The sequence below is a fragment of the Carassius auratus genome, chromosome 49, assembly GCF_003368295.1.
Source record: "Carassius auratus strain Wakin chromosome 49, ASM336829v1, whole genome shotgun sequence".
Taxonomy (NCBI): domain Eukaryota; kingdom Metazoa; phylum Chordata; class Actinopteri; order Cypriniformes; family Cyprinidae; genus Carassius; species Carassius auratus.
Window position 1 is genome coordinate 8,199,003 of NC_039291.1, and position 23,557 is coordinate 8,222,559.

A 23,557-nucleotide genomic window follows, 5' to 3' on the forward strand; every position below is an offset into this window, starting at 1 on the left:
ATCCAAACATGGTACCCTTGTGTTAAAGCCTTAACTACCCCATGTCTGTTTACAAAATTGAATAAGTGCTAAGATAAAGCTATATCTTATGGAAGGCCAGCCTATAGGCTCCTGTAAGTTCTTCAGGAGAGTTTTAGTACAGTGCACTTGTGAAAATTGGTGTTTGTGAATGTATTGTACTCCGAAACTTCTGTTACTGTGGATTGTTAGACCTCGAACATGGTGCTTAATTCCAATATAGCAATATCAATAAATCAAGCGTTCCAAAAACAAGTCTTGTACCTTTAATGCAACCTCTGTACAGTATTATTTTTTTCAGAAAGCAGGCCATTCACTTCTCAAGTTTCATAATCAAACTGATCAAATCATTGACAGATCAGAGTATAATGACCCATGGAACTTGCTTTCCTGCTCGTAAAGTTGAAATGCTGTCTCTTGTCAAAATGGGGAGTGTTTGTAAAGAGAATTTGTCATTTATTTGTAAATTAAAGTCAGAAGCAAGTTATTTATATTTTCTTGGTTGTGAACAATTTCTCTGAAGTATGAATTTAGTTAAGCTGGTATTGGTTTTATGAAAACATGATTTACAGTAATAATTTAGATTACATTCCACTCAATTATCTGACCAGATAGCAAATTGCTTTAAAGTGCTGATTGCAAGTGAAAAATGCTCTTCTTGGCATTTGACTGTACACATCCTCCTTATATATGGATACGGCTGAGCACACCAATTGTTTTAACTGATGCTAAAGTCAGTTATGAATTAGGCGGCTGTAATGTGTCAGCCACAGAGATAAGGACATTGAAACTGCTGACTCATTATGTGTGTTGTTTGGATAAGAAAACATATCCAGTGTTGTTGTGCTTGAATGTTTTCTGTGTGGTTTATGTTTTCAAAACCCCTGAACTGCACTGAATGCCTTGCAAAACAATTTATTTCTATGATTAACATACACATAGATCTTAGTTCTTAAGATTGTACAATATGTTACGTATTCACTTTTTTATGTAAAATAATTTGCTATTAACTGTTTTAAATTCATTTTAAATAAGTAATTTTTTAAATAATTTCCAAAGATTTAAAATTGCTTGTTTTTATTTTTGTTATTATTTTTCTTCATGATTATTTTACTTTCTTTTTATGTAAAGCACAAAGAATTACCATTGTGTACGAAATGTGCTATATAAATTCATAAATTCACATTCATTTTGATCAAATAAATTGCACTCATGGAATGTGAAGCATGATTGCTTTTATTATCACATTAGTGGTTAAGACGTGTGACATTACAAGAGAGTATTCATATGCATCATCAGCTACACAAGCAAAAATAAAACAACAAAAATTAAGATGCTACAAGCAGAGTAAAACTTTTGCGAGATTACGCAATTGCTGAAATGATACAATCTGAGCATTGAGGAAAATGGAGTTAAACATTATTGTGCTCTAAGTAATAGCAGTGATTCATTATCATATGTGTTTAATTTAAAATTGGAGGTGCTAATGACATTATCTGTTGCTTTTTGCAATAAATGAGGCTAAGGTTTTATCTCTTATTTGCCCATTATTACATTACCACACATGTCCACCAGGGGACGTACATGTAACAGTCATTTTAAATGGGTAGAGCGCACTGGTGCCTTTGTTGTTGAGCAAGCCTGCAGTGCCATTCTGAAACCAAGATCATCTTATAAGATAGTTTTACTTCTTTTATCATCGGTATGATTTGGGAGTTTCCAGTAAACCTCATGCAAAAGGACAAAAACATGTATTCACATAATCATTTTTGATGTTTAAATGCTTTTTCATAGTCTTCCTTTTTTATACTGTTTCCTATTTGTGTAATTTGTCACACTGAGACCTAAAATAATCAGTGTGACAGTTTAACTAAGACAGCCTGGTGTAAGGAAATGTAACATCATTCATTAAACTCTGAGAAATATAAAAGATATATATGAGCACTTAGAAGCAATACTTCATGTTTCCTTATCTTGGTTTGTTCCTCCACCTTCTATGAAAAGTGAAGAACAGTCTGTGGCTCTATATGTGATACTAGAAAAAGAAGAAAAATAATTGTAAAAAAAATACCTGTCTAAAAAGTCTGTTGTTCTTTTGATCAAGCCACCCGTTATCTGTTTCATATAGTTGCAATTTTATGTTCATGCTGTCCATCTAGCTCAATAATGTTCCCAGATACCATGTTGCCATCTTATTGGTTGGCAACGCCTAGTCCCCACCCCTTACCCTTACCAAACAAGATGAACTCAAGGAACTAAGGTCATTTGGACTAGTACAGTAAATCACTCACTCGCACAAACATTGGGTGAATGAAGTCACCTTGATTGAAACATTCTGCTGCTATAGAAGAAGCAAATAAACACATGCAAACAGACACATTCACATTTTCCTGCAGAATCCAATATCTGGACTAGCAGTACAGCACACATGCTTAGGGCACCTACACACTAGAAGTTATGCTATGTCAGAGAACGCCGCAAGCACTTTAATGTTGATGGTGCTCCACAAAGATGTAGCAGAAAACAATCAGGGTTTGGTGAAACTGATGCTCTGTTAAGTAATCAAAACTTCTTTAGGCATCAATTAATTGATCGGAATCTCAGAGAGATGTGCTTTTAGAAATCAAATTTGGCACTCGACAGCAATCTTAGTCCTACCAGTAAAATAACAAGTAACAAGTTTCTCTAATGTGTAGGCGCCCATATACACACTAATCGCTATCTCTATCATGGTCTTCCACTAACACCAGCTCTTCTCCCCTCTCCAGTAGCGCTCTCATCTCAGGACTATCTTCTGTCTCGTCATCTTCCTCCACCATATCGCCATCATCCATCTCCATCTCCTCATCTTCTCTTTCCTCCATCACTGCATTTTCCACCTCCTCTGCTTCCCCAGTGACTTCCACCATCTCGGTTCCCTGGATCTCCACTTCTCCTTCACGAATCTTCTTCACATGGAAGGTGAACGGGGGAACCTTGTAGACAGCCGTTTTGGAGCGAGCATAGATGGTGTGGTCAGGAGTGAAAGACTTCACCATCTTCTTCTGCGAGGACTTGATCTTCTCCTTGCGCTCGGGGTTCACAGACATCCGATTGCCGAGTTTGCCCATCTTTTTCTCTATATTGTGACGTGTTTTCTCCAGGTTCTCTTTGGTTTTCTGTTTGGTCTTCTCAAGATTCTCCTTGGTCTTCAGCCTGGTTTTTTCCAAGTTCTCTTTGGTCTTCATGCGGGTTTTCTCCAAATTCTCTTTGGTCTTCTGTTTGGTCTTCTCCAAATTCTCCTTGGTCTTTTGCTTGGTTTTCTCCATTTTGTAATTGGAGAAAACGGTTTTGATGTTCTGGACGCGTTGTAGGCTGCTCCGTTTGATGCGCTCTGCTCGAGACTCCTCAATGGTCTCATCAATCTCCACCTCCTCTTCATCAGAGGACAGGTCCAGATGGACTTTCTCTTTGTCCTCTCCTTCTTCCTCTGCTGCCGCTTTGTGTTCACCTTCAGCTTCTCCTTCCACAGGCTCTGGAAACTTCATGGACTTGGCCACACTGACTTTTGAAGGTATTTTCACTTCGTCCTGTAGAGAGACATCAGAATAACAATGTATAATTTGCATTCCTTAAAACATTTGTAAGTTGTCTTTCTTTCTTTATCTAGATACAACAACTAAGATAATCAGTGGTGGGTCCTTTTTACTCATGCCATAACTATCGCCCAACTACCGCATTGTGTACCAACATGCCACCATTATGCAAGAACCACTAAGGCTACGTTCACACTACAGGGCTTAATGGTCAATTCCGATTTTTTTTTTTTTATTCGTTTTTTGCAAGGCCGTTCACATTTCCAATTAAATGCGACCTTTTGTGATCTCCTGTGTGAACGTGAAATGACCCAGAAGTGACCCGCATGCGCAGAAGAGTACTCAACGGTGAACGACGTCAAATGACCCAGAAGTGACCCGCATGCGCAGAAGAATACTCAATGGTGAACGACGTCACTCGTTGTTTGCGGAAGTAGCTAACGTTAAACATGGATGTCAACAACAGTGTAGTCAACAGTGGAGCTCTTTTTGCAATATTAAAGTTATTTTCCCAACGGAGCCAGCACAATTACAATCTTCTCGTTTTAAGAAGAAAATTAAAAAGAATGAAGAGAGCAAGGTTTTTGGCCATGGCGTTTTGTGGAGCAGTGTTAGCAAGGTCGGTACAGAGAAACGTGTGGGTGCGGAGTCGCAGCCAGGAGTGGTGGGATACTGATGTGAGTGGCTCTTCTCGTTTCCGCCTAACGTTACTTCAACGCAGAATTATGATGTTTGTAGCGTATCAATGACGTACGGGTCGGATACATGTGGCCTGGCCGTTCAGATGGAGGTCGCATTTCAAAAGATCGGATACGTATCGGATTCAGGACCACATACCCAAGTGGCCTGGGTCACATTGAAAAGATCGAATCTGTGTCATTCAGACTGTCATGAAAAGACCTGATACAGGTCGCATATGGGGCAAAAGAATCGGAATTGGGTTGTTTCAGCCTGCAGTGTGAATGTAGCCTAATACTTTCTGCTGAAAATGTCATCGGTTTTGTCCACAGTATCTCTCTCCTTGGGGAAATGATAAATTAATAAGCCTCCTTTGCCAAAAGTCTGTAACAGATCTCCAAACTAAACAGTGCCAAAACAATCAGTTTCCTGTCTTTATTTATCCCATTAAATGGCCCTATTGTTCAGTATCCGTACTAACATTGATGGTGACCTTGCACACATTCACACCCACCCACATGCTAAATTCACAACAAGGCCATTATTAGACAGAATATTTGATTTCACTTGGTCACTGATATGATTTTATGACGTTTGTAGGGGCAGAACCTGATTTTACCAAGTGAGACATGTTCCTGGGACAACATCGTTGTTGACCCTGGAACAACATTGTGATTAACCAATCAGATTTGAAGAACCAGTTTATAGATTTTGGGAAGTTTACGCTTAAAATCAGTGTTTGGTGCTTGTACATCAGTGTCATTCATCTATCATTTCCTCTGATTTTAGGGATTACTCATGGTTAAGGTTAGGTTTAGGTGTAGAGATATGGTTAAGAATATATTTTTGGAGTAAAATGTTGTTCCAGGGTCAACAAAATATGTTGACCTAGGAACACATCGAACTTGGCAAAATCAGGACGTGCTTTGTAGCGTGACTGCAAACATTATATTATGCACTTGTATGGTTTAGATCAGTTAAAATTGCATTCTAAAAGTTACCTTCTGTATTAACTTTAGCAGGGAAATCCTTGTGCAAACCTTTACTAATTGTAATGTCAAACAAGCATATGCTTATGAAAGAGCTATGTTAAATAAATTCTAACAGAGGTTGACACATGGAGAACGAGCATGCAGTAGTCAACCAGAGCCGTTCCTCAACAGAATTTTTGTTTTCTTTCTTTTGTTGTCTTCCATTCTTTTCATCACCCTTCCCTTCCGACCTGACTCCCACCCACCCTCCTGCCCGACCCTAATTCCCAGCATTCCTTCCTGCAAAGCCCCTCGTTCCCAAGCACTCTTGTTCTACAGCACAATGCTCTGACTTGTCTGTAAAGGAGACATACTTTCCGTTAGTGTGATACACTGAGTCATCCCGATCTGCTCTGTTAATGTCTCTGCCAACATTCCCAGACCAAACTAACAAATATAAAAAAATGTTTTTCGTCAATGTCAAAGTTTGAGTTTTTGTCCCCAAATGGACTTTTGTGACTGCTCCCTTTTCAAGTTTCACAGGCAAACATCCATGTTCTATTGTCAAAAATGGCGGTGTACAGTATGAAGCACAGCTCACACAGAAGTTATCAAACCAAGCCACTTGATATGAGTGAAATCTTTCATACAGCTCTTATGCCCGCACACAAAACCCCTGATTGCACAGATTTCTATAGAAATGACTGTATTTTACCAACAAAATTTTACGAGGCACAGTCAATTTCTTTGGGTCTAAGTAAAGACTTTTTTGTTTATTCATCAGCTTTTTGCATGTATCAAAATAAAACAGTGTAGATCTGATGGGAGAGAGGTCATGTTGCAGGTCCCCGCAAGCACAATAGCTTCTTACAATATGACAAACAATGTATTACCCTAATGAATGTTACGGTAATGAACCTGATGCTAATGCTAACATGCTAACATAAATAGTATAGAGAAATCTATGGTTTCAAGACACACTCTTTTACATAGTTATGAACTTGTGTAATAATATGCAATAAAAGTACTTTGCAGTGTTATTTCAAATAGTTCAAATGTGAAGTCATACCACAATGATGTTCACAGTCTTAGAAGGTCATCTAATCTATAGAACTAAAGACCCAAAGGTCAGAAGGTCAATGATTTTGAGTAAACAACATTCTCTTAAAGCAGTTGTAATGGAGGAACAGTTTGATGGAAAACATGTTAGAGGAAGTCAGAAAGTCACCTTGGTGAGCCCACATCCCAAAGTGCCTCTCTCAAGTTAATGTTGCATTGTTCTGCTGAGCAGAGAGGAAGGGAACACACACACCTCCATTGCAAATGATTGGAAAATGTGAGTAAATGTGTGTATGAGGGGAACGATAAGAGCTTTCACATTCCCAAGAAGAAAAAAAGAAGAACAAAAACTCTTTAAACTAGTTTCCTTTTGAAGGGTTAGATCCTGTCAAACCATTAGACAGAAATCCCTTTATATATTTATTATTATGCACTGAACAGTCAATAATTAGTCTATCTGTGTAAAGTGCATGATTCATTTGCTGATTACACTGTGGATTTGAGGAAGGCTTGTTTCTTCTTTTTCTGTATTGGAGAGAAATAACAATAAACGGTAACACTTTAGAATTGGTAACACTTATTATTTGCTTTTTAGCATACATATTACTAGAATATTAGCTATGTGTTAGTGCTAATTAGGAACATACAACTGCCTTATTCTACTTGACCTTATTCTACATCCCAGTACCTAAAGTTACATTAAAATGTTTTATATTTTAAATTTATATATTAAATGTATATATAATAGTGTCTTTTTGACCCACTTTCAACTTAAGTGCATCTTTATTTGTAATATCATAATAAGTCTACTGTTGAATGTGCTGATGAGCAATAATGATAAACTAAAACATACTTTTCTAATGAAATATACTTTTCTACTTATTTATACTGAAACTTGTGTCTTGAAATATAATTGGAATAACACACTTATAATGCATTTAAAATATATTAACTTTGAAGTTAATACGTTACAATGTTACTTGACACATTAGTGTTTTTAAAGCACAACAAAACAAAAATATATGATTTAAACCAGTGATTTAAAATATATTTCAATCCTTTATTACAATGTGTTAACATTATTACAAGCACACTTTTTGAAAGTGTATAACAGTTTTTTTTATTGTATAGAGTGCACTTTTTCAAAATGGCTGTTGTATATGTGAAATAAAAAAAAATGCTCAAAGATGTAATTATATTTTAATCTAAAACAGAGCTCTCCTTTCATAATCCCAAAATAGATATGTGATTACTTCCAGATAAAATAATGTAATTGCTGAAAGTACATCCTGTATCATTCAAGATAGCGCTGTTGTGAGAAGAGAAGAGAAGAGAAGAGAAGAGAAGAGAAGAGAAGAGAAGAGAAGAGAAGAGAAGAGAAGAGAAGAGAAGAGAAGAGAACCAAGTAATCCCAACATCTAATTCCAGCTGCTTTCACCCATTACATGCACATACACAACAGTTGTCTTGGAAACAAGTAGCATACAGTATATCTGAATCTGTGCAGCTACACGTTTCATAAGGATTCCTCCTTTTTATTCTGTCACTGGCTCAGTTTGGTCTGGGAAGAAAAATGGTGTCATGTAATGGCTTTCCTCTTTTTTTTTCTCAAACACAAGGTGTTTTGCATGTACACACACTTACATAAGTATGTATGAGTCACATACAGAGAGCTGAGAACACATCACAGACTGCTTGACTTTTCCATGTGCCAACCACAGAAGCACAGAAGGGCCATGGGCTACAGAGATTGGCATAATATATGAGCACATGAACAGAAGAGTTGTTTGTGTGTCTCTGATACAGATAAAGGGGTCATATGACATTGCTAAAAATAACATTATTTTGTGTATTTGGTGTAATGCAATGTGTTTGTGTGATTTAATGTTCAAAAAACACATTCTTTTCCACATAATGTACATTATTGTTACACTGCCCCGCCTTTCTGAAACGCATCGATTTTTACAAAGCTCGTCATTCGGAAAAGCCAGGTGTATGCTGATTGGCCAGCTATCCAGTGCGTTCTGATTGGCTGAATGCCTCAAGCTTGTGACTCTCTTTAACATACTGTGATGCCGAGTCCTGAGACAAAACCAATAAAACTCATAACAAACGAGGCATTTGTTGCATCCAGTGGGGACATAATTACTAATTATAATGACTTATACAGTTTTTTTATGCGTTGAGCGCCGGGTAAACAAAACCATGTCTGCATTTGTGATCTGAGAAAACACAAACAACAAGCGCTACTCTACACTGCTCAAAACTAGCGTGTTCTTTAAATATGAAAACGTACTTACAGGCTGTGAGTCAGAAGCGATTGGCCCACTTTATAGAAGTAGCCTTTGTGTACAGAAGCATTGTAGGCTACTGGTTCAGGAAACAGTCCTTGTCCTCTATAAAATGCGCATCTGATTTGTAGTTGTGTTCTATTTTGGAAGACCAAACAAAGTAGTTTCACTTTCACAATGAAACACACAGCGTCTCCACAAACATGGTGAAAGCGGTAACAGCAGCAAGAATAAAAGTTATGCCTTGTTTCTTTGCGTGAACATTTGTGTGGTGTTATGCAAATCTTCCCACATCGTGACGTAGAGATGTGTAGGTGTGTTAGAATAAGCCGTTTTAGGTAGGCGTGGTGGACTCTTTACTTTTATAAAGAATATCTCTTTGGATTTGAGACTTTGCAACTTTACAGATCTTCTTTATGCGCCAAAAGCTTGTAACACTCCAAAGAGAAAGGACAATTTGAAATCTCATCATATGACCCATTTAATGTTCACGTGTGTGTGTTTGCCCCTGTGTTTAAACACAATCTGATACAACAAGAGCTCCTTTGACTCTGTGTGTGTCACATGGTCTTTTATACTTTCATTCATCCGTCCTCTTTTGCAGACAGTATCGTTTTTTTTTGTTTTTTGTTTTAGAAGAAAACAGTTTTTTCTTCACATGCCAAAACTTGTCTCCACAAATGAAAAAAAAATAATATATTTTATAATAATAATAAATATATATATATATATATATATATATATATATATATATATATATATATATATATATATATATATATATATATATATATATATATATCATCAAATGTTTAAAATTAAAATTCGGTCATTATTTATTTAGCTAAATGTCTTTCAAAACCCATATATTGGGAACAGTATCATTGAAAGAAATTATCATTTTGGGCTCCCAAAAGAAAAAGGAAAAAAAGATAAATTGTAATAAGAACAACATTTTAATAATCTAAAGAAGGACCTTTAGTGCAATGGAAAGGTTCCATAGACTTAGATGCCAATAAAGAGCCTTTATTTTTAAGAGTGTATGGTTCTTGTTTTCTTTTAATGATGAATAGTCATTACATGGCAAAACCTATATGAAGTTTTCTTCAAAATATTTAGGTCTTTGTTCCACAGAAGTTTGAAAAAACATAATGGTTGCATTTAATGGCAGAGTTCTCTAATCCTAACTAATCCTCGTTAGAACAAAGAAGTAAGCTGAAAATGTTTTCCACATGTCAGCAGACTGATAAATGAAAACTGTGTGTGTGGATGGCAGAATATTTCCACTGCCTCACAGAAGCGTCTCTCTTCAGTCACATGTGAAGAGCTCTTTCACATCTGCCTGCCTCGTCTCCATGGCGATGAGGGATTCCCTCCCAAAACACCCTCCTCCCCACCTTTCCATTCACGGCCAACCACCACACCCACAAACTCCAGCACGCGGTCAGAGCAGAGGGAAAAGAGAGTGGGTGTGGGGTTTTCCCAAGAATATCTGAATGTGTGGAAGGGAATCCTCCGGACGTGTTGCATAACAAGAAATGGAAGTAGAGCACCAGTGAAGGGAGTACGTGTGGAGTGTGTATTCTGTTACAAACAAGTCAAAAATAAGCATAAGCACACGCTAAAAGTGACACTTGATTTATTTAGCAGAAAGATAAAGCAAACATATTAACTGTTTCCCTTATGTCTCATTTAATTAAAATTACCCTACACCAGATCCATCTCCCTTCGGGTGGCAGTTTGGAGTTTTAACTACCCTTCCGTTCTATTGGACCCTTTTCAACGACTGTTTCCACAGATATTATTTTTTTTTAACATAATCATGTATGTTGTGTTACCTTACCTCTGTATTAAATTACAGCACATTGTGTGCACGATTTACTAATTCGTTCCCTCAATGTACTAAAACATGCACACGATTACTATTGCGTTCCCTCGATTGTGCGCACAATTTATAAATCAAGTGAATGAAATAGTAAATAGAGGGAACGCAATAGTTATCATGTGCACGTTTTAGTATTTTGAGGGAACAAATTAGTAAATCGTGCACACGATTTAGCCTAATATTTTTTTTTCCTGCATGTCATGTGCGTGGCTCCATAGTTTTGCCAGAGGGAGTGACTGCAAATTTGACATCTTTCTCTCTTCTGATTGATGTAAGCAATCTCTCAAATTTTTTTCCACTTTTGTAAAGTCATAGAAATGCTGTCATGTATTCATAAATGTTTTGGAAATTTTTCTTTTTATTATATATATACAGAACAGACCAAAAGTCTGGACACACCTTCTCATTCAAAGAGTTTTCTTTATTTTCATGACTATAGCAATTATATTGAAGTAAAGCAAAAATTATACGGAATTGCTGTAGTTTCCGTTCACCACTATAGAAGTTTTTTCCAACAGTTACGACTTCCATTTCTGAAATGTGTATAGTTCATAAAAAAGTATCCGAACTGCAAAAGAAGTTGTTTCAGTACTGGAATGCGTTAATCAAAAACCTGGGTAAGAGGAAAAGAATGCTCTAAATGCAAATGTGTTGGTAATAATTAAAACTAGACAAGGAAAGTTTGGATAAATAAAAATGGATAGACAGACAGACGGATTGATACCTCGAATCACTTTCTGAACAGAAGGAGCCAAAAGCACCACCTACCAAATTCGATGTTCGAAAAAGTGCAACCAGGGTAGCATTTTATAGTTTTCAAGGTATATTCCACACAGATGCAATATTCTATTTTGAAATTCAAATTGGATGCTAAGAGGTTAATGTTACGTTCATCACAAACTTTTTCATTATGCAATCATAGGACTGCCTTCACTACCGTAGGATAATGCATCTCAAAAGAGCTTGAGATTTTAATAAACAGAGCATTAATGTGCATTGGTGTGGATGCTATATAGTTATTGATATAGTGATTTTTATAGTTATTGTTCTTTGTATGAACAGCCTTTAATGTGCCATCACAGGCGTATGTTCTCCCATCAGAATTCAGAGTTTGAATTGTCCATTCTTTTATACCGATAATCCTTCCTTATTATATAAATGGACAAACAGAAGGAGAGAGAAATGGGAAAATATTTGTGTGGACACCCTAGGGAAAAGAAAGAGTTATTTTCTACTTTAATGTTTTAAAGAAGAGCAAGAGAGAGAGAGAGAGAGAGAGCTTTGACTATATAAAGTGATGGTATGCTAGTTTTCCCTGCAGGGAGTATTGTTTGATGAATCAGAGGCTGTTGTTGAGATAGAGGGAGCTGTTCAACTGTTACAACCCCAAATTAAACTGTTTGATGTCATAAACACTGGGTGTTTCCATGGCAACCGCACAACAGTATCATCATGGTGACCCTCCAGGCAACTGTGGCAATTGTGTGCTTAGCAATAGCAGCCGTCCTTGAAGATTCACATCCATGTGGAGTTCAGTACAAACTCTGGGTAATCACTCATGCTATAAAATGGCAGATCTGGCCAGCTTCCATTGGAACGCACTGCTCTGAGAAAGTGAACATTGGCATCAGAGAGCATCTGAAACTCACAAAGCGATCATTTATTTCAGTATTCATCAACAACAGACTGTTCAAAAATGTTTACTAAAGGCTTGGGGCATGGTGCATGGAGCAACTATGTGTTCGTCGCCATGTTGAGATTTATAAGCAAAGCATGTTTCCAGGCTGTGGCGAGCTGAAACTCTTTTCTCAGACTGATGTTTTCCCATATGCAGTACAGTTGTCATCGGCCCATTCTGCCCTCTGATTTACAGTACTGCTGGCACCACAGTCATAGTTGCCATGGTGCTGTTACTCTTTCCAATAACAATGGAGGAGAGAGGTGTGTTTACACAGAGATTTATGACTGTGTGGAACATCAGCACATCCTTCTTGTATAGCCGCTGCCGAAAAAAAAAAAAAAAAAAAAAAAAAATCATAATAATTTAGTAGTTTCTTATATTTCCAAACTTTTTTTCTTTCTTTTTTCTGTAGGCAAGGAGAAGGATTTTAATACGGTATTTAACCGAGAGCTAATGCAATTATTTTAATATAGGAGAAAAGTGTTCAGTTATAAGAGTTCTGCCAATAATTTTTTTAAGAGATGTTTAAGGTTCTCCATGGAATCGTAGATTGACTTATTGTTAAGAGTATACCTGAAAGTAGCAACATTACTAAAGTTACTTACGTCACCTGATTTTTTTCAGTACAGCGACAGCAGCTCGGTTTTCTAAAACTATGATACATTTTTATTTACAATTGCAATCAAGAGTCATGAATCACTAAATTCAGTTTGTATTTGTAGCATACATTTTAAAGTACTTTTTCTGTAATAAGAATGCATAATTGTGTTTCTGTTTCCTGTATTGTAGCGGTTTATGTATAGTATATACATATAACACTGTAAACTAATAGTAGTTCAACTGTAGTTGAACTTCTTTAAATTAAAAGTAGTTTGTAGCTCATACCCAACACTAAACGAAAGAGAATCTTGAGAAGAAGGAGAAGAGGACAGATGGAGATTAGGCGATCGAGTACAAACAAGATAAAGTCTCTGCCAAACTGAGAAGCATGGGCCAAAAGCCAGAGACATGTCGTTACGCCTCATGCCCGGCTGAAGATTAACTGCACAGAAACATCTCAAAAAGACACACAGCAATGGGCCGAGCCAGCAGTGGATATAGCCATCCATTCTGCTGTTGCCTTCGTCCGGACATGGAGCTTTCTGAGCGTCTGCTCCAGATCAATTATAGAGAATAACCCAGCCTCATCCACAAGCCCTCTCCCCTTCATAATCAAACAGCTATGCAGTAGATCCTATTAATAGCAACCGCTAGTGCTTTTCCTTCCCTTCTCTCATGTGTGAGTGCTAGCTGTGTTTTAGGAGCCCAGATGGCTTTCTATTCTCATGACTTCACCCTGTACGCTTCTGTTTCACACACTTTTCCTCTAATTCTCTTTTTTTCCTGGTCTCATGCACTCCTTCTCTCTCTTTTGTCAGTGGAGAAAGCACTGAAATTGCTTCCAAAGTGGCATAAGACTAATGGGCTTTTCTACATGACGTACACAGCAGGAGTATTTCTGTGACTTTGCCATATATGGTCTACCAGTGTTAGGGCCAGATAAAATTAAGTTATCGACTTACCTCACTATGTGATGGATGTTAATTATATAAGTTACATGATACAGTTAAGCATTCCAGTCTGTGAAAGGTGGATAAGATCCAAGTTTTTCCTTGTGTATTTGTAGGCCTTGTATTTCTCACAAATCTTTGCTTGCTTGAAATATCCAATCTCCATGATACTGAAATGTCTTAAAGGTCCCGTTCTTCGTGATCCCATGTTTTAAACTTTGGTTAGTGTGTAATGTTGTTGTTAGAGTATAAATAATATCTGTAAAATTCTAAAGCTCAAAGTTCAATGCTAAGCGAGATATTTTATTTAACAGAATTCGCCTACAACTAACGACCCGTTTGGACTACATCCCTCTAGTTCCTGCAGTAATGACGTCACTAAAACAGTTTTTTGAATAACCTCCGCCCACAGGAATACACAAAAAAGGGGGCGTGGTCTTGTTCACTGTTGGGAACGTTACTTACAAAAAAGTAATGAGTTACAGTTACTCACTTCTTGTTCCAAAAAGTAACTGAGTTAGTAACTGAATTACTCTATAATAAAAGTAATTTGTTACCAGGGAAAGTAACTATTTACGTTACTGTAAAAAAAAAAAAAAAAAATTGGTATATGACAAAGAATTATTATATTATTATTATTTTTTTTGCAGTTTTCACAAGTCATTTGAAATGAGAAGAACAGACAGGTGTTCGTACATAACTTTCGACATTTATTGCACGTCAACAGACAGCAAGGGTTTTATCCTGCACTTCAAATATTATCTTTGTAAGAAAAGTGTTTTTGGCCACTAGCTTTGTAGATATGTGTGTCACACATTGCATGTACACATTACATGCACGTTCTTGCCTTTGACCACAATGAATTTGAAGTAGTGCTTATATCTCCACCTTGAAAATGCCAGCTTTTCATCGGATTGCTCCTGACTCGCCATTTCTGCTGCTGTTGCGAATCTCTGTATAGCTGTTGCGTCATGCGTGTGTGTGTGTGTTTGGAGCCACTGGCGCGTGTGCCGGCATGTGTGTAAAAACACTGGCTCTGATTGGCTACCATGAAACAAATGACTCTGCCTAAGCCAATCATAATCGCTTATCTCGTTATTAACCCACCTGCTCACTCGCTGTGTGAGCCAGGGTTGCGTTCGGATTACATAGTTTATTAAATTTATGCATAGTAACGCACCGCATTTAACGTCCAGTAATGTTAACGGCATTGTAATGACGGGAAAAGTAATTAGTTAGATTACCCCGTTACTGAAAAAATAACGTTGTTACCTAACACCATTCTATTAAATGCCGTTATTCCAAACACTGTTCTTGTTGCACTCAGACGGAGAAGAGGAAGAGCTGCGTTTGTGTTTGTCGCCATGTTGTCGAAACGCTGTTATTTTCATCTCGGAGTCCAATCATCTTTGTTTGGGCTTCCCAGGGATAATTTTCTTGGTTCCCGAAAATTATAATCCACATGTAAAACTATGTGCAGCACATTTTGCTGAGGACAGCTTCCTCAATCTCAATCAGTTTAATGCCGGATTCGCACAAAAATTATTCCTGAAAGATGGAGCAGTTCCCTCTTTGTATGGAGAAGGCGTTGTTTATGGACCACAACCGGTAAGTGTATTTTATTATTTAAGTTGGTGCATTTAACAGTTTCTGTAACTTATTACACAAAGGGCAATGCTGTTTAGCTTTGTTAACTAGATGTTAGGGATGTGCAAAAAAATCGAATGCGATTTTCATGCACATCTCGTCAGTAAAAACACTTATAAGTACATCTCCAGCAATTGCTCCTGCTTCTCAAAACTACTCAAAAACGAGTCCAATCGCATTACCAGGAGGGCAGCCTGCTCTTAGCTGGTTTCAATCACAACACAGGTACCGCTGGCCCAATCAGAACTCGTTACGTATTTCTGAAGGAGGGACTTCATAGAACAAGGAAGTCATCAGCCCGTTTTTATGACAGTCAAAACAGCGGTATACAGATAGGTGAATTGTGTGAAAAACAATGTGTTTTTTTACACGCGAAACATGAACACGTTATATTGCACACTGTAAACACAATCAAAGCTTCAAAAAAGCACGAAAAACGGGACCTTTTAAACCAATGCTGCGCATCCAGGTTGAGAATTTCTGTCAACTGTTAACAAACTTAAATAAAGTAAAAATAGGTTTGAGCTGAGATTAAAGGTATCATGACATGGATAGCTTCACAAACTCAGTCTTTTGAATATCGTCAAGACAAATTGTCCATATTTCAACCTATTCAACCTAAAAAAATAGCTCACTTAGATAGAGACTGAAACACATCAAGCAGTTCAGTAGATGTACAAGACTGAAACTGGACCCAGCCCTTAAAGCAAAGTGGAAAGGTGTACAGATTCAAATGCACTACCTGCCTTAAACAAAACAGTATGTTTTAATGATTTTTCAGTAGTATCATTATCTGGCCCTACTTGTAGCAGCCTACGAACTTGAAAAGAGTTCCCCTTGAGCTAACAAAAACCTGTTTCCCTTGTTTGGTGCAATATGCATTATAGTGTGTAAAAAATGTTGAGTGTTAAAATTATTCTTCCTTGTATTCCCTTTAGCATGAAAATAATTAATTTTATTATATTCTTATATTAGGCTATTTGTTTTCTTTTTTAATGAAATTTCGTATTTAATATTAAATTTATAGGCTTGCATACCTCATTATTTAGACCTTTTTTTTAAATACCTTTCTCTATTTAGACCTTTCTTTAAAGGAAAAACAAAATTGCAGAAAGTTGCAAGATCTAAAATATCACGGAAACTAAATGCAAGACATTTTTACTTTTACTGTTAACCAAAACACATTGCACACATATAACTCACATAACAGATATTAGTAACAGTCACATCAAATGTCATCAGGATAATGAGCCATCAGGGTTTGGGAGGCAGGGAGTATCAGGGTGTGAAAGGTACTGGTAGGCTTATAAATGCGTACTGGGAGGGTGAAATGGAGTGGTTGCAAAATGGGATGAGAAGCAAGGGGAGACAGGGGAGTGAGGATGCCTGAAGCATGAATCAGCACAGAAAATATTAGCTCCACTTTGTTACGACCACACCCTACCACACAACCCTCCTCTCTCTTTCCTTTTCCTGCTTTTACTGAATAGAAGAGGAATAATAACTGGAATATACCTCTATATTCATGCCCAGATGGCCCAAGAAGCAACAATAAATGCTATTCAAATGTTTTGGAGGTTTATTGAAATTTAGTAATTCATCGGCCTAAAGAAAGCGACTTTATTCTATGTTACGCAGGTCAACTCATGGGGGCTGACATGTTTGAAAAAACACTTTTTCTCAGTAACCTCCCAAACATTATTGGATGTTTTTTCACACAGAAAAAAATGCCATATCTGACTGCAAAAGTAACATTTCTACAATGGGGTAAACAAAATATTATAGACGTCACTTTTAAGCGGCTCTAAATGTGTCCTGTTAAATAAATTGGGTTTTAAAATGCATCTCATATTAAGTAAAGTCTAAAAACTAAAAAGTTGCAAAATCTAAAATATTGTGGCAATTTAATGCAAAATAATAATAATAATTACTTTTACTGTTAATCGAAACACACTGTACACATATTGTGTTTAACTGGTGCTAACTGATCCAAAAACTCTTTTGACCCACTCTAATGGCTATTAAACACATAATGAAATGGAAGAATTAAGGTGATAAAATTATGTCAAAATAATGTTAGCGTAAGAGAGAGAGAGAGAGAGAGAGAGAGAGAGAGAGAGTTGTAGCAGCAGCAGATAATAAGACGAATGTTTATGACGATAAAGAGGGGTCAGAAATGTAAAGAGTCAGCGGTACTAACCGGTAACATCCCCGGGCAGCTAGATCGTAATAGCCTACAATTATGATTCCTATCTGCTTGAAAGGGAAAATAACAAATTCTCCATAACAATTGTCTTATAATTGTCTTTTTTTATTATTATTATTATTTAAACCAGCAATAAAGTGTGATAATATCATCATAAAATGAGCATTAGTACAAATTTAATACTGTAATACTGGCCGTCTCCTCCTTATATTGTCTCTGCAGAAGTCAAACTAAATTGCATTATGACTTATGATCTTCCAGTAGCTTGCCATATAACTTCCGCACTGATTGAAAGGTGCCTCAACAATAGTCCCCGATGTATGAAAACTGTTATTCTTTACACTCGGAACAGAAAGGCTCAGTGGGATGAGAGAGGCATCTTGTTTGGGCAGGGACACAAAAAATCCCCAAAACGCCCATTAACTCGTGACCCTGTAATGTCTGTCAGAGACACATTTCAGAAATTATGAAATATGGAACGTTGGCCTACTGTGCTGAAGGAGACAAATTATTAGAATACACTTTGTCCTACAAAACATTTCCACACACCCATGAAGCAAACAAATCAGACATGTATGTAACTATCTAACTGTTGGATTTGCATCCCATGGGTGAATGATGAGTTCAGTACTCTGCATATGACATGTATTCAAAAAACATATGAAAAATATGTTATTTAAGTGCATGAATGTAATCACTTCTACAGTGCAGTACAATACAGTTCAACTACTAAAGCTTGATTTCACATGACTGCAACACAATTCACAAATTATTAGCATTGCTACAAAGGGTGCCATTGTTGGCATTATAAAACTATTTTTGAAATTGAATTTTCCAAACCAACTTCAAAGAATTAGCAGAGATGACTATGGTGTTGCCTCACTTTGCCTGCATATAGGCAAAAAAGAAGGTGAGCTTCAACACACCATGATGAACTACAACCAATGGACAATTAGCATACGACCTGCAAGAGAAGAAATAACTCTCCATACCAGCAGGTGGCAGTAGTCTGTATTCACTATTTAAAAAAGGAAACCCGGAAGTGCTCGGACTTTGAAAATTAAAATTAAGCCTTCTTGCCTTTGTCAAATTAGTTTGTCTTCAAATCCATTGGTTCGCTAAGCACAAAACCAAATCAGGTCCATCTCTCTCAAAAATAGACTTCACTGCCAATTCAACATGCTCAATCAGCCAAAAAGCCACCAACAGGGCTCAGACTAGCGCAATGGTGCAGAACACACTGAAAAAAACCCCCACAAAAACCAAATACTATTCTACCGTCACAGCCTTTAAATTAATAACTGTAATGACTGAAGAACTTGTCAATTGATTTACCAAAGTTTTGCAGGCTTGAGTCATCAAATTTTTGAAAGATATTCAAAATTTAGTTTGAATTTGGTTTCTCTGATGAATATAAATGAGATATCCACTATGAAAATTATATATTTTATGTCTGTGCAATAACTCATTAATTTTAGAATAAAAAAAAAATAAAAATTCTGTAATATACCACAACCGATAGCGAAGTCAAAAGTCTCAAGTTATTGTTATTGTTGCAGTAACACAAGAATGCACATTGTATGGGACACTTGCAATCAGTGGTGTTTAGTGGTGCCTTGAGAAGTGGGTATACTCTTAACTTTTGTCCCCATTTTTTATTACTTGTATTGTTGTTGTTGTCAGTTTCCTATTTCTTACTTTTAATTGGTTGAGAAATCAAATACACTGCCGGACAATAAGCAATAACTTGTATTCTATAATATTTTTTCTAGAATTTCCTAATGACAATTTTATGATAACACACGCACACACACAAACACACTGTGGCGAGTGGGGCGGGCCCGAGAGACGTGGGAAAGAGGAGTGAGGCCAGGTGTAGTGATTGAAGATGAGCTGCACCTGCGCCCCACCGCCAGTATCGAGTCCCACGTAGGAGATGGAAGGATATAAAACTGGAGCGACGACCGTGAAGGACGAGAGAGGACCAGGCCTGGGACATTATTTTTTGTTTGCTCTTTATTTTGAGCGCACCAGTCGTCCGTGAAGGGCTGGTGCGATGTTTTGTGTTTATTTTGTGTCATTGAAGTTCATTTTGATTGTGCGCCGGTTCCCGCCTCCTTCTTCCCGATGATTACGAACGTCATATCGTTACAGTGGTGCCCAAGCCCGGGAGAAGGAGGGACGCGCTGCTGAAGATCCCTCGCCGCTGTGGTGAATCCGCGGTGCCCTCGAGCAGGCGAAGTATGTGCCGCCATGGACGCTCGAGGCGGTGGGCTGGAGCGAGTTGCCAGGGACGGGCGAGCTCGCTGCCGGCCGCCCACGATATGGAGGGGCGGCTGCCATCCGTGAGGGAGCGGAGGAGTCGGCGCCGTTCGCCAGGGGGCCGGAGCCTGCCGCCTCCGTGATGGAATCCGGAGGGGCAGGGAACGGGGGACTCCTGCCGCTGCCCAAAATCGGAGGAGCCGTCGCCGTCCATCGGAGGAGATCACCCAGCTGGTGGAGGGCCGAGCAGCAGTGCGTCTGGGAACCGGAATTTTTTTTTTTCCTCTCTCCCCTCTCTCGTCCTTGTCGCTCCTCCTTCCATCTCCTTTTCTCTCGCCTCGTCTGTCCTACCCCCGGGTTCCCGCAGGTCCCCGTGAGCTCGGGACTACCCCCCGGCCTGCGAGAGGCGTGGGAAAGAGGAGTGAGGCCAGGTGTAGTGATTGAAGATGAGCTGCACCTGCGCCCCACCGCCAGTATCGAGTCCCACGTAGGAGATGGAAGGATATAAAACTGGAGCGACGACCGTGAAGGACAAGAGAGGACCAGGCTTGGGACATTATTTTATGTTTTGGCTTTTATTTGTGCGCGTCAGTCGCCGTGAGGGGCTGACGCGCTGTTTTGTTTATTTTTGAATTATTAAAGTGTTTTGATTGTGCGCCGGTTCCCGCCTCCTTCTTCCGGATGATTAGGAAGTTCGTATCATTACACACACACACACACTTTTTCCATTTTTATCACATAATATGGTAGAAGATAGTTTCTATAGCAAACTGTAATAAATGCTATGTCAGTTAGCACTGTATTATTCGGATGCTTTTTTATTGCCTGGAGATGACATGAAAAACACACATAAACCATATATTGCCGCAATTGTGTGTTTATTGACTTCATGTTTCATCAGTCAAAACATTTCCTTTTATTCAGCTTAGCTACAGTAAGAGATTGCTTCGAATTCGATAACCACGTCCCTTTATCCATATTAGGGATTTCCTGGCATGTCATAGTTATTACTTCTACGAGTCAGTTTTGGACTTTCTGCATGATACTGCATGACGTGTTTACGCCTCGGTCCTTACACCATCACTGTCTTTACTAGGTGTTCTAGTCAATATTTGCATTAATTCACATGCGATTGAATTCGTTTGGCCTACTCATGTGCTGGACTGTCATGGTTTGGGCTAATGCAGAACACTACAGAATGAAGTCCATCAAAGGGGGTTTGGATATCCACAATGCAGACTGATAAAGCAGTGGGTGTACACTGATACCTGTGTATACCCTGCACTACACCACTGCTTGCAATGCACTGACCATTCACATATGTATTTGCATACGTGACTATGTTTCTGGCCATATAATGCTGAATCAACCTAAGTCATCTAAACAAAAAGTTGAGGGAATAAGCAGAACTGAATGAATGAAAAGAGTGGAATTTGATCTTCCTAAACTTGCAAAATAATAACAGGGTGGAATTGTGACGGACCCTCCCTCTCTGATGAGTGAAGGAAAGATGTTCGGAAGAGCAATTAGTGGATTGTGTGTGCGTGGGTCAGGAAGCTCCAGCCTCTTCTGACTCACTGTGTGGAAACTCTGAATGTTCTTGCGCCACTGTGCAAAGCTGCAAGCTATTACGCATTGCACTATACAGCCAAAACAACAAAAACAACAACAACAACCTCTAACTACAGGCAGACTGTCTGAGTAGCTCTCTCTGACTATTTTTTGCTTGAAGCTACCATTTTTTTGTTTTTTCACACTCCCCTCTACTCTGTCCTTAGCCTCTGTTCTTCCATTCCTTCTTTCCCTAACAAACCACTCCCACCCTTTTAAAATAGTGTCTGGATTTTGCTTGTGGTATTTTTCCATTTCTGAGAAAAAGAAAGAAACTTTCTCTACATTAATCCAGCATGACTACCATGTAGTCATATGTTCGTATATTCTGCGACCATCAAACAGAATCCTGCTTGTGAAGGCAGCAGGTAGCCCAGCTGAAGCAACTGTAATAACACACAGTGCGTGCAGACAAAAATATTTCTTCATCATTTTTCATCAGTGCTTCTAATCATATGGTGATTTTTGTATGATTTATGTATATATAAAGAGAACCCTTCTCAGATTCACACAGGTCTTAGCAGAGTAACCATTGTTTATATTAAATATGGACATTTCACTAAAAACATGATCCAAAATCTTAATATTACGTCATTTTACTGAGAAAGGGGCCCGATGCATGTAAATGTCTGTAAACTTAACAGAAAAGGTAATGATTATTTTCAGCCAGGACACTCTTTTTCCCTCCAGTGTAACGGCATGCCTGATTGTTGCACTTAAAAAGTGTGCTTTGATATTTTGTTATGTAATGCAATAACATTTGATTTTAAGGAAGCAAACACTTTTAAGGGCCATTGCAAATGCTTATATTTATTCATGGTATGATGTAGCCCACTCATTTTTACCAAGGCCACACCCTACCAATTATGACTGTGACGTGATGTACCCTGAATATTTTATATTGCACTCATAGTGTACAAATGTATGGTCTAAAATCAGCTTTAACATGTAATTTATGAAAAGAAAGAAAAAACACCAACCGAATTCCTTCAATTTCTCGAATGTTTCTAGACACCACTAACAATCAATTTAGCTGTTTTTTCAGAGATCTCAAGCTTTGCTCAGATTTACCAAGAACTTGAATCTGAAGTCAAAAGTGAAGTCACTGTGAATTAAGGGATTTCAATATGAACGCTTAGATCTTACCGCATGTCAACAACTGTCTCAGTTTTGTCCGTTTTTACTTGCATAGAGAATTTCAAAAGAAATGTCTGAGACAAAGTTGATATTCCAATGAAATGTAACTAAGCTATGAAACCTCAAACTCAAAGCAATCCTAACTGTCCTCTGTGTGCACACTCCTCACCTGGTAGATCATGACTTTGAAGTTTCTTCTCTTCAGGAGTTCGTTCTCGTTGCTCTCCAGACGTTTGATGTGCCCGGCCTGTTTTTCTAGGTTCCCCCGCACGGTCTTCACATTCACACTCACTTTCCGCACCTTCTCCAGCATCTTGTTGACCTGGTTGGCTGTGGTGCTGTGGCTTTTGGACAGTTTGGTGAGTTCCCCCTGGATGCCCGTTACGGATCTGTCCATCTCCCGTTGACGGACTTCCAGCCCGGCCTGCGTCTGCTGGATCTGGTCCACGGCCCCGATGATTTTGTCCAGCAGCGCCAGCACCATGACTCCGTTCATCTCACCTTTGTCTCCCTCTCCTACCTCTTCTTTCTCATCAGAAACTGTTGCTTTGTTTTCGGCGGCGACCTCGTCTTCTTCATCAGAGGCTGGGAGGTTGATTTCATCTTCTGAGATCTCAGTAAGGGATCTGTGTGGGTCAGGCACCTCCAGGTGCAGATGGCTGTCTTCAATCACTTCCATGTTTAAAAGCTTGACTATGTGGTACAATAATGTGGAATGTGAAAGGATATAAGCAGTGGAAAGTTCTGTGTCCTTACTCGCCTTTCTTTCTGCTCTCAGGATTCCCCTTTAGAGTTCACCTTACTGTTCCCTCCTCTGTCACACTCAGCACATCTGCTCTCCTCTCTCTCTTGCTCTCTCTGAGTGTGTTTGGGATCTGGCCAGAGCAGTGGAGGCTGGCAAGCAGGCTGTGGACGGACCGTACTGCATGAGCGCTGGGTCGTGAATGCCACACTTTCCCGTGAAACCCTCCAGACAAATCAGCTGC

At 38.5% G+C, this 23,557-nt stretch overlaps 1 protein-coding gene across 1 annotated transcript; it reads right to left on the reverse strand.

Annotated features, from left to right (window-relative positions):
• Positions 1-1,233: 1,233 nt before the first annotated feature.
• On the reverse strand, positions 1,234-23,557 carry LOC113066125 (caveolae-associated protein 1-like). Its single transcript, XM_026237789.1, has 2 exons — positions 22,741-23,557; positions 1,234-3,587 (listed from the first exon to the last, which is right to left on the reverse strand). The coding sequence occupies exons 1-2, from the start codon at positions 23,248-23,250 to the stop codon at positions 2,730-2,732; spliced, it is 1,368 nt and encodes a 455-aa protein (XP_026093574.1). The 5' UTR covers positions 23,251-23,557; the 3' UTR covers positions 1,234-2,729.